Below are 15,898 nucleotides of genomic sequence, written 5' to 3'. Positions count from 1 at the left end.
CCCTTGCCGCTGTAGCCAAAAGGTGTGTCCAATGACAATATTAGACACTGTAATGTCCACTGAGATGAATCTTGGTTCTGTGTATTGCATTACAATAGATCTTCCCATCTGTGGAGCCTTTGAGGAGAACAAATGTTGCCAGATTGCATTTGTCATCATCATGCGAGCTCACCATCGGGTTTGATAATATGGAATGTCATTGGGTGTACATCATGATCGCCTCTGCATCACCCAGCCAATAATTTTGACAAAAACTGTTCAATTTGATGTGTTAAGGCCAGTGACTGTGGCCTAATTTCGAGGTCTCCATGTAGTTACCTTTCATAAAGATAATACAAGATGGCTAGCTGCCAGTGTTGATCCTGCCTATTTCAATGCAGAGGATGTTTGGCTGTTGCCCTGCACAGTTCATTTTACATATCAGTCAGCCATTAAAAACATCTGATGGTGGGTTGGCGAGAGACAGACACATGACCTCTCGCATGTGACTTTGATTGGTGAGCTCTGGCAGTTGAAGCAATACAGAATGACATTACCGTATATGTTGTCAAAGCTCAGTTCAACTTGATGAATGGCGGGTGAGATCCGTTGTTGGTGCCAGAAGTGGCATCTCTGTGCAGCAAATATTCATACCTCAAAATCACCTGGAAGTTTAATAATGTTTTCCTCATCCTATTTATATGCACAAGAAGTTAAATTTATTACTTGCTATCATTTCTGGTGGTGCTATTTCAATTTCCAGCATTGTATTTATTAATAATCTACCCACCTTTCATTAGGTCTTCATCTTCGGTGTCTCTTATCTCTTGTAATCTAGCAAAGAATTTCTTCAACAATGTAGGAAAAGACAGATTCCTACTTACCATAAAGAAGACACATCAAGTTGCAGACAGGCACAATTCAAAGATACTTACATAATGCTTTTGGCCACAGCTTTCATCAGTGAAAGACATACACATGCACCATTCACACACACAAAAGCAAGCACATTTCATGTACACACAATCACCAACTCGGGCATTTCAGCCCAAGATGTTGGAGTTGGCGGACATGTGTGCTACTTTTGTGTGTGTGTGAATGGTGTGCTTGTGTTCGTGCATGTGTGTGTCTTTAAATAATGAAGGCTGTGGCCGAAAGCTTCACGTAAGTGGTTTTTAGCTGTTCCCGTCTGCGACTTGACATGTCTTTGTTATGGGAAGTATCAAAATGTCTTTTCGTACATTGTTGATATTCATAATTGAAGTTTCCATTGTTTGAAAGAATTTCTTCAGTTCAACTTCTGTCCATGTCTATGTCTATGTATCTTATCCACCTTCATGTCATTTTCATTAAGGTCATAATTAAGTCTTCTACTCCAGTTTGTTCCCTGTGCAGTCTGTCTGTTTTCCTTGCCTTTGACGAAGGTAGTCAGTAGCCTGGAAGGCAGTAATGTGTGTGAATTAATAGTTCTTTGTTTTTGAAACTAGTAAGAAATTTTGGAGTCCTATCAGATAACCAATTTTGAAAAAAAAAATGTAGTATAATTGTTAGAATTAATGCCAGTAATGATAATGGATGGAACTTACTTCACGAATAGAGAAACATATAAATTTTGGCAAAGTGCTAAGCTATGTGGGAGAGAGTGAGGGCAGAAAAGAGGTCATTAAAGTGTGTTGTATCTTGGAATAACCAACAGATGTTCACATCTTTGCATTAATTGATTAATTTTCATCTCTGCATCTCTCTGTTTCATGTGTAGTGAATCAGACAGCATGATACCATACGTGAGAGAGTGAACCACCTACTAAAATATTAATTTGTACTTTATTTTTTATGTAATACATTATTAACTTGTGGTGCGTAGGTAGGAGAGTGTGTTATATTCTGTTATTGACTTTGCTGGAAGGAGATTTGTATTTCCCTTCTCTGTTTAGACATAGACATTGCGGGGCTAAACATATCTAAAGGAAAATTCTCTTGAGAGAAAAATAAAAAATGATGAGTCAGTTTCTGACCACTGCTAACCTTCAAAAGGGCGAAATATTTAGTATTGCTTCTGTACACAATTAGGTATGTGGCAGTACCATAGCTTTCAGATCTGTTAGAATCCAGAGTAGCTATGAAATTGCAATGTGCGTGCGCGCCACACACACACACACACACACACACACACACACACACACACACACACACACACACACACTCTCTCTCTCTCTCTCTCTCTCTCTCTCTCTCTCTCTCTCTCTCTCTCTCTGTCTTCCATCAGTTCATGCTGCCTGACAGCCTTCTTTGCACTATTTTAAATGACATTCCACAAGGGACTGCATTCCCAGTAAAACATACACACATGCACGCAATATTATCAATCCATAATCATCAAGCTGATGTTGCAGCATTTTTTTTCTTTGTTGTCAGTCTTGCTGTTTTTTTTTTTTATTTTTTACAACAACGAGCTGTTTTTGTTATTGCTTGCAATAGACATCTGTACTGATCAAATGTATCTAAAGCATTTTCAGATGGTACAATTTTGTGACCTTAAAGATTTCAGAAACATCATGTAATAATTTACTAAGAGTTAATTTTAATTTTTGGGGAATCTGTGTATGCTATCTACTGTATTACAATTCATGTATTTGCATTATGTATATACACAGTACAAAATGTGTCTTGTGAAGAAAACTGCACTATTGCAAGTCCAGAGATGAATACTTGACTATTACCAATTTATAATGGAGCTGCAAACACAACCATGCAAACAAAGCCATAGGTACCAGTTATTAAAATTTATATAATTTTCAGTAAGAAATCAACACCATTGTCTTTACAGTCTGATGCAGATGACTTGCATTCATGATGATTTATAATTAAAGGTACAGTGACAGTGTCCCTGCCAAGTTCCCTGTGGTAATGTTTTTTCTGCAGTTTCTCTTTGTCTCTTAACCGAAACTGCACATGAAGATGTTGTCTGTTGCTCTTTAGGTCTCTCAAATCTTCATTCTTAAGGTTTTGATCCTTCTCTGCACTATGAAACTTTCCTTGAGCCCACATCAGCTCTGCTAGGTTATAATGACAGCATTGTGACAGTAATCTAGTGACGGAATCCCTTTGCTGCTTTGCAGGTTTATCTTTCTCGTATATTCAGTACACATGCATGTGGGCAAAGACAAGAATTGGAAAGTCTGGTCTGGTGTGTGATCAGCTACAAGGCAATACCATAAAGGACAGTCACACAATGATACCTGCATTTATGGTATTGATAGTAGGAGCTTTGTTGTGTTGCCCCGACCGGATTCTCACATTGTCCATGGCAACAACTGAACCCACAAGAGATAAGGCATCAGAATTCTTAATCACTGATGCCTGAAAAAAATCAGATTTGTCAACTGGAACTTTTAGTCCACCATACCCTCAAGTATTTTTCAGTAAATTTGCCTTGCTTGATTTTGATTCTTGTAGTTTCATATGTAATATATTCTGGATGTGCCAGTTTTTATTATCTCTTGCAGTTTTCTTAAAGACACAGTTATTGCAGCTACATCACTATGTTCCAAGTGTAATTTCCTCTCATCATTTGTTTGCTGATATTTGAAACTCATGTCTTTCAGTAGCCTCAATATGGTCCTTTTGCTTCCATTAAAATGGTCTTGATCCTTTCATAGGCAAAACCCATTTTTCTGTTGTTGATATTTGTTTTAGTTTAAAAGCTGAATGCTATTGGCCACAAAAAAAATTTCCCAAAATCATTTAGGTCACCAGTTCCTCAGTTGCAGTTGTGTCACTATCTTGTGACTTGAAAACAACTGAGCCCCAGGCATGAATAGATATGTTAGCTGTAGTGTTGCATGTATTTTATATTATAGATTCTGGAAAATGGTCATAGGTGAAACTCATCACTTATTAAAGGGTGCTTTTAACAAGAACCTCTCATCATTTGTTTGCTGATATTTGAAACTCATGTCTTTCAGTAGCCTCAATATGGTCCTTTTGCTTCCATTAAAATGGTCTTGATCCTTTCATAGGCAAAACCCATTTTTCTGTTGTTGATATTTGTTTTAGTTTAAAAGCTGAATGCTATTGGCCACAAAAAATTTCCTAAAATCATTTAGGTCACCAGTTCCTCAGTTGCAGTTGTGTCACTATCTTGTGACTTGAAAACAACTGAGCCCCAGGCATGAATAGATATGTTAGCTGTAGTGTTGCATGTATTTTATATTATAGATTCTGGAAAATGGTCATAGGTGAAACTCATCACTTATTAAAGGGTGCTTTTAACAAGAACCCACAGTGTTGCATAATGTCATTTGTAAAGTGTATCAAAACTGGGTAACACATCCAACAGAAAGGATGACAGGTGATTGAATTAGTCACAAAGTTCACTTCAGCTTGCTTCTGCTCATCGACCTTGAGCCATCTTTGTTCATGTTCTGAACTGTGGTTCCTTCCTTAAGGGGGAGTGAGGGGTAGGTTGGCAAGATTAAAAAGGAGCAACAGCTCCCTCCGACTCAATGATGAGATTTGGTGTGGACAAAGGAAGACAAAGATCATTTCTCTCCACTCTCTTGCAACAGCTGGGTCCATTTCATCTTGGGATCTGAGAGACCTGACTTCCTTTTTGACCTTGTCCAACTCCTCTCTCTCCGCACTGAAGAAGGACTTAAAAGGTCTGAAAGCTAAGACCGTGCTGTGTACATTTCTGTGTATCTACTGTCAGTACTAAATATTTTGCCTCCTGGAAGTAAGTTCTGGCCATAAATTCTCAAAAACATTGTAGTGCAGTTCATTCAACATATAAACGTTTTGGCCTTGTGCTAAGGAGCAAAAGAATGGCTCACTAAATTATTTTGTTTTGTTTAAGGGTATGTGGGGGAGGCGTGGGGGTGCAGTGTTTGCTTAGGTATTGCAATATATTGAATGTTATCACGAAAATAAAACAGCAGAAAGCAGACTATGAGCATACCATCACAAGATTGTAATTAGGGCCATTGGCATAAAGGTAGGCACATGACTAGTGAAGGCAACCTGCAATGTAACTGAAAGTGTGTGGTACCTGTTTGTCTTTGAATATATTAAATAAATCAGAATGGTTCCCCCAGGACAGTACTGATCCAAAAGTTTGCATATGGGAAAGGATTTTGCACTGTGCTCTCATCTGCCTCAAGTTCTCATTGTGAAGTAACATACATACTCTTACTATTATACTTGCATCCATACTCTCCATCTGTTGTTGTTGTTGTGGTCTTCAGTCCTGAGACTGGTTTGATGCATACCCATTGGTATTTTTTGTGATCTCTCAAAGGTCTTTGATTGTGTAAATCATGGAATTCTTTTAGATAAGCTAAATCATTATGGTTTGAGTGGGGCAGTGCACAAATGGTTTAATTCATACTTAAATGGAAGAATGCAGAAAGTTGAAATGAGTGGTTCATGTAATGTTAAAACAACAGCTGATTCCTCAAACTGGGGTGCTATCAAGCACGGGGTCCCACAGGGTTCGGTCTTAGGTCCTTTACTGTTCTTGATATACATTAATGACTTACCATTCCACATTGATGAAGATGCAAAGTTAGTTCTTTTTGCTGATGATACAAGTATAGTAATAACATCCAAAAACCAAGAACTAAGTGATGTAATTGTAAATGATGTTTTTCACAAAATTATTAAGTGGTTCTCAGCAAACGGACTCTCTTTAAATTTTGATAAAACACAGTATATACAGTTCCATACAGTAAATGGCACAACTCCAATAATAAATATAGAATTTGAACAGAAGTCTGTAGCTAAGGTAGAATTTTCAAAATTTTTAGGTGTGTCCATTGATGAGAGGTTAAACTGGAAGCAACACATTGATGGTCTGCTGAAACGTCTGAGTTCAGCTACGTATGCTATTAGGGTTATTGCAAATTTTGGTGATAAGAATCTCAGTAAATTAGCTTACTATGCCTACTTTCATTCACTGCTTTCGTATGGCATCATATTCTGGGGTAATTCATCGTTGAGTAGAAAAGTATTCATTGCTCAAAAACGTGTAATCAGAATAATTGCTGGAGCCCACCCACGGTCATCCTGCAGACATCTATTTAAGGATCTAGGGCTCCTCACAGTAACCTCACAGTACATATATTCCCCTATGAAATTTGTTGATAATAATCCAACCCAATTCAAAAGTAATAGCAGTGTGCATACCTATAACACCAGGAGAAAGGATGATCTTCACTATGCAGGGTTAAATCTGACTTTGGCACAGAAAGGGGTAAATTATGCTGCCACAAAAGTCTTTGGTCACCTACCAAACAGCATCAAAAGCCTGACAGATAGCCAACTAACATTTAAAAATAAATTAAAAGAATTTCTAGATGACAACTCCTTCTACTCATTGGCTGAATTTTTAGATATAAACTAAGTATTAAAAGAAAAAAAAAACTTAATCATTAGTGTCATGCAATATTTTGTGTAATGTAATTTCTTGTACAGACATCTTTTATTAACCTGACACGTTCCACATCATTACGAAGTGTCGTATTCATGATCTATGGAACAAGTATTAATCTAATCTAATCTAATCTCCATGCTACTCTATCCTGTGCAAGCTTCTTCATCTCCCAGTACCTACTGCAACCTACATCCTTCTGAATCTGTTTAGTCTATTCATCTCTTGGTCACCCTCTATGATTTTTACCCTCCACGCTTCCCTCCAATACTAAATTGGTGATGCCTTGATGCCTCAGAACATGTCCTACCAACTGATCCCTTCTTCTAGTCAAGTTGTGCCACAAACTTCTCTTATTCCCAATCCCATTCAATACCTTCTCATTAGTTATATGATCTACCCATCTAATCTTCAGCATTCTTCTGTAGCACCACATTTAGAAAGCTTCTATTCTCTTCTTCTCCAACCTAGTTATCGTCCATGTTTCACTTCCATACATGGCTACGCTCCATACAAATACTTTCAGAAACGACTTCCTGACACTTAAATATATACTCAATGTTAACAAATTTCTCTTCTTCAGAAACGCTTTCCTTGCCGTTGCCGTCTACATTTTATATCCTCTCTACTTTGACCATCATCAGTTATTTTGCTCCCCAAATAGCAAAACTCCTTTACGACTTTAAGTGTCTCATTTCCTAATCTAATTCCCTCAGCATCTAATTCCCTCAGCATCACTCGACTTAATTCGACTACCTTCCATTATCCTCGTTGCGGTTTCTGTACAAATTGTAAATAGCCTTTCGCTCCCTGTTTTTGCCCCTGCCACCTTCAGAATTTGAAAGAGAGTATTCCAGGCAACATTGTCAAAAGTTTTCTCTAAGTCTACAAATGCTTGAAACCTAGGTTTGCCTTTCCTTAATCTAGTTTCTAAGATAAGTCGTAGAGTCAGTATTGCCTCACGTGTTCCAGTATTTCTACGGAATCGAAACTGATCTTCCCTGAGGTTGGCTTCTACCAGTTTTTCCATTCTGTAAAGAATTCGCATTAATATTTTGCATCCGTGACTTATTAAACTGATTGTTCAATAATTTTCACATATGTCAGCACCTGCTTTCTTTGGGATTGGAATTATTATATTCTTCTTGAAGACTGAGGGTATTTCGCCTGTCTCATACATCTTGCTCACCAGATGGTAGAGTTTTGTCAGGATTGGCTCTCCCAATGCTGTCAGTAGTTCTAATGGAATGTTGTCTACTCCGGGGGCCTTGTTTCGACCAAGGTCTTTCAGTGCTCTGTCAAACTCTTCACGCAGTATCAGATCTCCCATTTCATCTTCATCTACATCCTCTTCCATTTCCATAATATTGTCCTCAAGTACATCACCCTTGTATAGACCCTCTATATACTCCTTCCACCTTTCTGCTTTCCCTTCTTTGCTTAGAACTGGGTTTCCATCTGAGCTCTTGATATTCATGCAAGTGGTTTCCTTTTCTCCGAAGGTCTCTTTAATTTTCCTGTACGAAGTATCTATCTTACCCCTAGTGAGATAAGCCTCTACATCTTTACATTTGTCCTCTAGCCATCCCTGCTTAGCCATTTTGCACTTCCTGTCGATCTCATTTTTGAGACGTTTGTACTCCTTTTTGCCTGCTTCATTTACTACATTTTTATATTTTCTCCTTTCATCAATTAAATTCAATATTTCTTCTGTTACCCAAGGATTTCTGCTAGCCCTCGTCTTTTTACCTACTTGATCCTCTGCTGTCTTCACAACTTCATCTCTCAAAGCTACCCATTCTTCTTCTACTGTATTACTTTCCCCCAATCCTGTCAGTTGTTCCCTTATGCTCTCTCTGAAACTCTGTACAACCTCTGGTTCTTTCAGTTTATCCAGGTCCCATCTCCTTAAATTCCCACCTTTTTGCAGTTTTAATCTACAGTTCATAACCAATAGATTGTGGTCAGTCATAACCAATAGATTGTGGTCAGAGTCCACATCTGCCCCTGGAAATGTTTTACAATTTAAAACCTGGGTCCTAAATCTCTGTCTTACCATTATGAACCATGAACCATGGACCTTGCTGTTGGTGGGGAGGCTTGCGTGCCTCAGCGATACAGATGGCCGTACCGTAGGTGCAACCACAACGGAGGGGTATCTGTTGAGAGGCCAGACAAACGTGTGGTTCCTGAAGAGGGGCAGCAACCTTTTCAGTAGTTGCAGGGGAAACAGTCTGGATGATTGACTGATCTGGCCTTGCAACATTAACCAAAACGGCGTTGCTGTGCTGGTACTGCGAACGGCTGAAAGCAAGGGGAAACTACAGCCGTAATTTTTCCCGAGGACATGCAGCTTTACTGTATGATTAAATGATGATGGCATCCTCTTGGGTAAAATATTCCGGAGGTAAAATAGTCCCCCATTCGGATCTCCGGGCGGGGACTACTCAGGAGGATGTCGTTATCAGGAGAAAGAAAACTGGCGTTCTACGGATCGGAGCGTGGAATGTCAGATCCCTTAATCGGGCAGGTAGGTTAGAAAATTTAAAAAGGGAAATGCATAGGTTAAAGTTAGATATAGTGGGAATTAGTTAAGTTCGGTGGCAGGAGGAACAAGACTTCTGGTCAGGTTATTACAGGGTTATAAATAAGTTGTATACGTGGAAGAGCCCTGGAGATACTAGAAGGTATCAGATAGATTATATAATGGTAAGACAGAGATTTAGGAACCAGGTTTTAAGTTGTAAGACATTTCCAGGGGCAGATGTGGACTCTGACCATAATCTATTGGTTATGACCTGTAGATTAAAACTGAAGAAACTGCAAAAATGTGGGAAGTTAAGGAGATGGGACCTGGATAAACTGAAAGAACCAGAGGTTGTACAGAGTTTCAGGGAGAGCATAAGGGAACAATTGACAGGAATAGGGGAAAGAAATACAGTAGAAGAAGAATGGGTAGCTCTGAGGGATGAAGTAGTGAAGGCAGCAGAGGATCAAGTAGGTAAAAAGACGAGGGCTGCTAGAAATCCTTGGGTAACAGAAGAAATATTGAATTTAATTGATGAAAGGAGAAAATATAAAAATGCAGTAAATGAAGCAGGCAAAAAGGAATATAAACGTCTCAAAAATGAGATCAACAGGAAGTGCAAAATGGCTAAACAGGGATGGCTAGAGGACAAATGTAAGGATGTAGAAGCTTATCTCACTAGGGGTAAGATAGATACTGCCTACAGGAAAATTAAAGAGACCTTTGGAGAGAAGAGAACCACGTGTATGAATATCAAGAGCTCAGATGGCAACCCAGTTCTAAGCAAAGAAGGGAAGGCAGAAAGGTGGAAGGAGTATATAGAAGGTTTATACAAGGGTGATGTACTTGAGGACAATATTATGGAAATGGAAGAGGATGTAGATGAAGACGAAATGGGTGATACAATACTGCGTGAAGAGTATGACAGAGCACTGAAAGACCTGAGTCGAAACAAGGCCCCCGGAGTAGACAACATTCCATTAGAACTACTGACGGCCTTGGGAGAGCCAGTCATGACAAAACTCTACCAGCTGGTGAGCGAGTTGTATGAGACAGGCGAAATACCCACAGACTTCAAGAAGAATATAATAATTCCAATCCCAAAGAAAGCAGGTGCTGTCAGATGTGAAAACTACCGAACTATCAGTTTAATAAGTCACAGCTGCAAAATACTAACGCGGATTCTTTACAGACGAATGGAAAAACTGGTAGATGCGGACCTCGGGGAGGATCAAACCTACATTTCTAGCATTTGTAGACTTAGAGAAAGCTTTTGACAATGTTGACTGGAATACTCTTTTTCAAATTCTAAAGGTGGCAGGGGTAAAATACAGGGAGCGAAAGGCTATTTACAATTTGTACAGAAACCAGATGGCAGTCATAAGAGTCGAGGGGCATGAAATGAAGCAGTGGTTGGGAAAGGAGTGAGACAGGGTTGTAGCCTCTCCCCGATGTTATTCAATCTGTATATTGAGCAAGCAGTAAAGGAAACAAAAGAAAAATTTGGAGTAGGTATTAAAATTCATGGAGACGAAGTAAAAACTTTGAGGTTCGCCGATGACATTGTAATTCTGTCAGAGACGGCAAAGGACTTGGAAGAGCAGTTGAACGGAATGGACAGTGTCTTGAAAGGAGGATATAAGATGAACATCAACAAAAGCAAAACGAGGATAATGGAATGTAGTCCAATTAAATCGGGTGATGCTGAGGGAATTAGATTAGGAAATGAGACACTTAAAGTAGTAAAGGAGTTTTGCTATTTAGGAAGTAAAATAACTGATGATGGTCGAAGTAGAGAGGATATAAAATGTAGACTGGCAATGGCAAGGAAAGCGTTTCTGAAGAAGAGAAATTTGTTAACATCGAATATAGATTTAAGTGTCAGGAAGTCATTTCTGAAAATATTTGTTTGGAGTGTAGCCATGTATGGAAGTGAAACATGGACGATAACTAGTTTGGACAAGAAGAGAATAGAAGCTTTCGAAATGTGGTGCTACAGAAGAATACTGAAGATAAGGTGGATAGATCACGTAACTAATGAGGAGGTACTGAAAAGGATTGGGGAGAAGAGAAGTTTGTGGCACAACTTGACTAGAAGAAGGGATCGGTTGGTAGGACATGTTTTGAGGCATCAAGGGATCACAAATTTAGCATTGGAGGGCAGTGTGGAGGGTAAAAATCGTAGAGGGAGACCGAGAGATGAGTACACTAAGCAGATTCAGAAGGATGTAGGTTGCAGTAGGTACTGGGAGATGAAGAAGCTAGCACAGGATAGAGTAGCATGGAGAGCTGCATCAAACCAGTCTCAGGACTGAAGACCACAACAACAACAACCATTGTATACTCTATCTGAAACCTGTCAGTATCTCCAGGCTTCTTCCATGTATACAACCTTCTTTTATGGTTCTTAAACCAAGTTTTAGCTATGATTAAGTTGTGCTCTGTGCAAACTTCTACCAGGGGGCTTCCTCTTTCTTTTCTTACCCCCAATCCATATTCACCTACTATGTTTCCTTCTCTCCCTTTTCCTACTTACGAATTCCAGTCACCCATGACTATTAAATTTTCGTCTCCCTTCACAATCTGAAAAATATCTTTTATTTCATCATACATTTCTTCAATTTCTTCGTCATCTGCAGAGCTAGTTGTCACATAAACTTGTACTACTGTAGTAAGTGTGGGCTTTGTGTCTATCTTTGCCACAATAATGCGTTCACTATGCTGTTTGTAGTAGCTTACCCGCTCTCCTGTTTTTTTATTCATTATTAAACCTACTCCTGCATTACCCCTATTTGATTTTGTATTTATAACCCTGTATTTGCCTGTCCAAAAGTCTTGTTCCTCCTGCCAGCGAACCTCACTAATTCCTACTATATCTAACTTTAACCTACCCATTTCCCTTTTTAAATTTTCTAACCTACATGCTCGATTAAGGGATCTGACATTCCACGCTCCGATCCATAGAATGCTAGCTTTCTTTCTCCTGATGACGATGTCCTCCTGAGTAGTCCCCGCCCGGAGATCCGAATGGGGGACTATTTTACCTTCGGACCCCATCATAATTTAACCATACAGTAAAGCTGCATGCCCTCTCCATCTAAACACATCATATAGTTGAAAGTGGCCTTCAAGCATGGGAGCTTGAATGACTTAGTTTCATTTCTCTTTATGCTTTCAATTTGACCTTCATGTAATGAAAGGTTTTCTATGATTCAAATCATTGCAGTAAAAATTGACAACATGTTGTTCTTGATTATTCTGCTGTATAGCCATACTTAATCTTTTTACTGCTGATATTTTTTTATTGTCTAGTCCCATTTTACAGCTCCATGATGATTATTTGTAATTTTTTCAGCGGACAAGTATTGCTCACTGGTTGAAGCTGAAGGTGGAATAACTCTTCTTGAAGAAATAATTCATCATGAAAATCCATACCCTCGCATCAAAGAACTTGCAACAATGGTGATAACACAGTGTAGGCAAAAAAAAGAACATGAGTTAATTGAAACGAATTGTGCTTGTGAGAATTAACTTGGCAACAAAAAAGTTAATCATAAAATTCAGTTGAGTACTGAAATTTGTTATAAAATTGTGAATATTTGTATAAATTGTAAAATACCTAAATAAATTGAAGAATGTTTTTCATACATTTGTAACTTAAGAACTTACAAATCTCTTGTAAATTTCCTGTTCTTAATTTTCCATGTTTTGTGTGTTACAGTTCATTATTTATTTTTGTAACATTGTATACTTGTTTAATTGTAAATAATTTTGCGATTATTTCAGCCGTAATATTGTTTGAAATGTAAAATTTCTAGCTTACTTGAAGTTGCACTACTGATAGACTAAGCAATTGCATGTACCTTGATATGTTCGTCTTTTGAGCCTTGCAGAATGAAACAACACATTTTAAACATGACACAGATTATGATCCTTTTTAAATATATAGAAGTCAGCCAAGTTTGTTTGTGCTTGAAATCAGTAGTGGAATCAGTCTTGTTTAACCTTTTTATTGAAACTTTTTTTTAATTTTCGGTCTAACAATGATGGCTCTTTGATGCTATATATTTACATGTAAAAAATAAGTTGGCCATGTCTGTAGCTGATATTGCAGAAATGTTCTTAAGGCTCTATTTAACTGAAGTATTACCAGGAAAGGCAAAGAAAGATGTAAATGGGAATAGATATAGAGAAATGTGTCTTAGTCACCAACAGAAGAAATTGTATAATCACCCTCCTGAAGTTGATTTTTTTTTTTTTTTTTTTTTTTAATGTAATGATGATAAAATATTCATTCTTGAGAAATCCATAAGGACACATGATGAAAGTCAAGGGGGAAAGGGCATTCATGTAAAATATAATTGGTGGCAATTACCGCAGTCACTGAAATGCCAGATACAGTGCAGTGTATAGAAGCTGACAGTAAAGTTTGATAGGGGATGGGAAATTAAAAGAAAATGATTTGATTAGCACATTGTAAAGGAAACAGGCAAATGTTGTTTTGCATCTTTAATGAAAAAAGTGGACTGAAAAGAAAATATATAGATGAAACTCTAATCTGAACACTATGAAGACTGAAAGAAACTGGTGTGAAAGCAAATATTGGATAGACAGTGTCCACATCTTGAAACGTGAAGGATTTATTTCTAGTGAGGGTTATGAGATGGAAGAGGCATGTACTCAGGTTCAAGCCATACTGCTGTATGCAGTTTTAACCTTACCAGTTCTTTGAATTTAGATGCTTTTATTGCAGTAATTTTGAAATATATCAGATTATAGAAATTTAAACAGTATTTGAAATATATGTACTTCACAAAGTGCGAAGTCATCAGCACTCTGAAGAATTCAGTTTCTGACATTTAATTATTTCTTGTGGTATATTTTTTAAAGAAAAAACATCATATGTATACTACAATTTCTATCAAGAAACTAATTTTTTACATATCCATTAGTTCGTTTGTTTGGAATGTTTCTTATACATTTTTTAAAGGTATGCCTAAAGAATACTGTGAATGATAGTGTTCGGCATGTACAAAAATTAAAATTCAGTATAATTCGAAAAAGCAAATTAGACAAAAGACATATCTTGGTTACTGCACATAGTAGATTGGGGCTCATTTAAAGTGCAGTCATGAAAGCATAAATGAATTGGTTTGCAAAATATTCAGTTTGATAATCTTAAAGTTTCTTTGTTTGTAACTTCAAATATCAATGAAAAATATAAATTGTTAATTGAGGAAGTTTACCCATTACTCATTACAACAATTTCTGGAGAATGGCAAGGCAACCCTAACTTTACCCCTTCCTACTCTTCTCTCCCTCTCCCCCACTCCCAAGTTCTCCCTCCCTCCCTCCCTCCCTCCCTCCCTCCCTCCCTCCCTCCCTCCCCTTCTCCACTGCCCCTCTCCTGCAAATAAAAAGTTCCCTCTTTTTTAAAGGATTCACTTTCACAATTTTGTACTCTTGAGAGTGTCTGTCAATTTTAATTACGTGTACTATTTTCAGTACACGTGGAAAAATTACTTTCTTTTAGTTGTGCCTATTTTAAAAGATGTTTTCTCTGTACTTTTTATATTTAAATATTATGCCAGCTGTTTTGCACTATGTGGATGTTCACGTAACTGTGTTGTAATTTGACACTGGCAGCTAGTGCCCCCCCACCACCGCTCCTTTTCCTGTCTTATATGGGTATACAAGTGGTAACCATCGTGTTAAAATTTCAAGCAAAATATACTTTTGTGTTTGGATTGAGTTGAGGTATGGGCTAACTGTACGCTTCTGTAATACTGTTTCTCTTGTTTTTTTTTAGTAATGATCTGGATTGTTTTAACCTGTATGTAAATAACGAATTTTGGTATTGTTCTTTCTGGACTTTTGACTCTAGTCATTACATGTTTTTGTACCGAATAAATGCAGGAAATGACCTGTTAGATTGATAGGTAAAGAATACGGAACCTGTACATAAGTGTATGAAATACAGCTTGTTCTCTACAGATTTTTGTTTTCTTTCTTTTTTTTCTTTTAACCAAAATATTCAAAGTAATATGCTATGTGCTGTAAGTATGACCCATTGTACATTATTTTTAGGGTTTGTTTTTAAAATAAAAACACATTATAATTTTGTATTTTCTATGCAAAAGATATATTGACTTTTAGTAAATAATGCTGATTTCCTATTTTAATGAAAATTACTTATTGCTAAGAACAGTTTGTTCCTTGCCATAAAGTTTCCCTTTATTTTCTTTACATCGAAATAACAAAAGGTGCCTCAGCCTAAATTAAACAAATCACTTCACTGAAACCTGTCTTACAGCCACATGCATGTCTCTGGATGTATACCACTTTGGTGGTTAGCTTTTCTAACTTGTTAGATTTGTAATTGTGTAGAGAAAGTGTCTGTGATGAGAGTCTGTACTACGCTTTGTTGTATCTGTGTTGTTGTCACCCAGAGTTGGTAGAATGAAGAGGATGGAGAGATCAAAAGTGTGTGCTGTACTGGGAATCCAAAGACAAGGTTCTGGATTCAAGTGCTGATCCAACACACAGTTTTAATCTGTCATGAAGTTCTAATACAGCACTCAGCCACTACAGACTAACACTCGTGCTTAAAAATTTCATTTGATAGACAGATGAAGATAAACAGTGCACTGTGTCTTCACTATATAAGACACTTTGAAATAGATTACTTCAGGGTATTCGCACATAATCTGGTAATAAAGAGCTGTATTCCATTCCTCCTTTGTTTGCTGGTCAAACTCGGTGACAATAGTTATCCTCTCAGCTAAGCATCACTGCAATAGCACTTGTAAGTAACTGTGAACATCCAGCATTAATGCAAACTAACGCAAAATTTTCCACATTTTTATGTGCGTTACATATTAGACTAATATATTAAATGAATGTATCCTGTTACATTTAAGATATATCTTGATCCCTCCATTACAGCCCTCCCCTCACACTTCTTT

The 15,898-nt window shown here is 37.6% G+C and overlaps 1 protein-coding gene across 2 annotated transcripts in view; it reads left to right on the top strand.

Moving 5' to 3' along the window:
- LOC126275513 (protein zer-1 homolog) overlaps window positions 1–14,928 on the top strand; it is a 151,626-nt gene extending 136,698 nt beyond the window's left edge. For both annotated transcript variants that reach the window (XM_049977205.1, XM_049977204.1), the window contains exon 12: window positions 12,289–14,928. In XM_049977205.1, coding sequence (XP_049833162.1) covers window positions 12,289–12,464 — 176 coding nt within the window. In that variant the 3' untranslated portion in view covers window positions 12,465–14,928. The remainder of the gene's footprint in view (window positions 1–12,288) is intronic.
- The last annotated feature ends 970 nt before the right edge of the window (window positions 14,929–15,898 follow it).

The sequence above is a fragment of the Schistocerca gregaria genome, chromosome 1 (assembly GCF_023897955.1).
Source record: "Schistocerca gregaria isolate iqSchGreg1 chromosome 1, iqSchGreg1.2, whole genome shotgun sequence".
Classification (NCBI taxonomy): Eukaryota; Metazoa; Arthropoda; class Insecta; order Orthoptera; family Acrididae; genus Schistocerca; species Schistocerca gregaria.
This window is presented reverse-complemented; position numbering and strand designations above follow the sequence as displayed.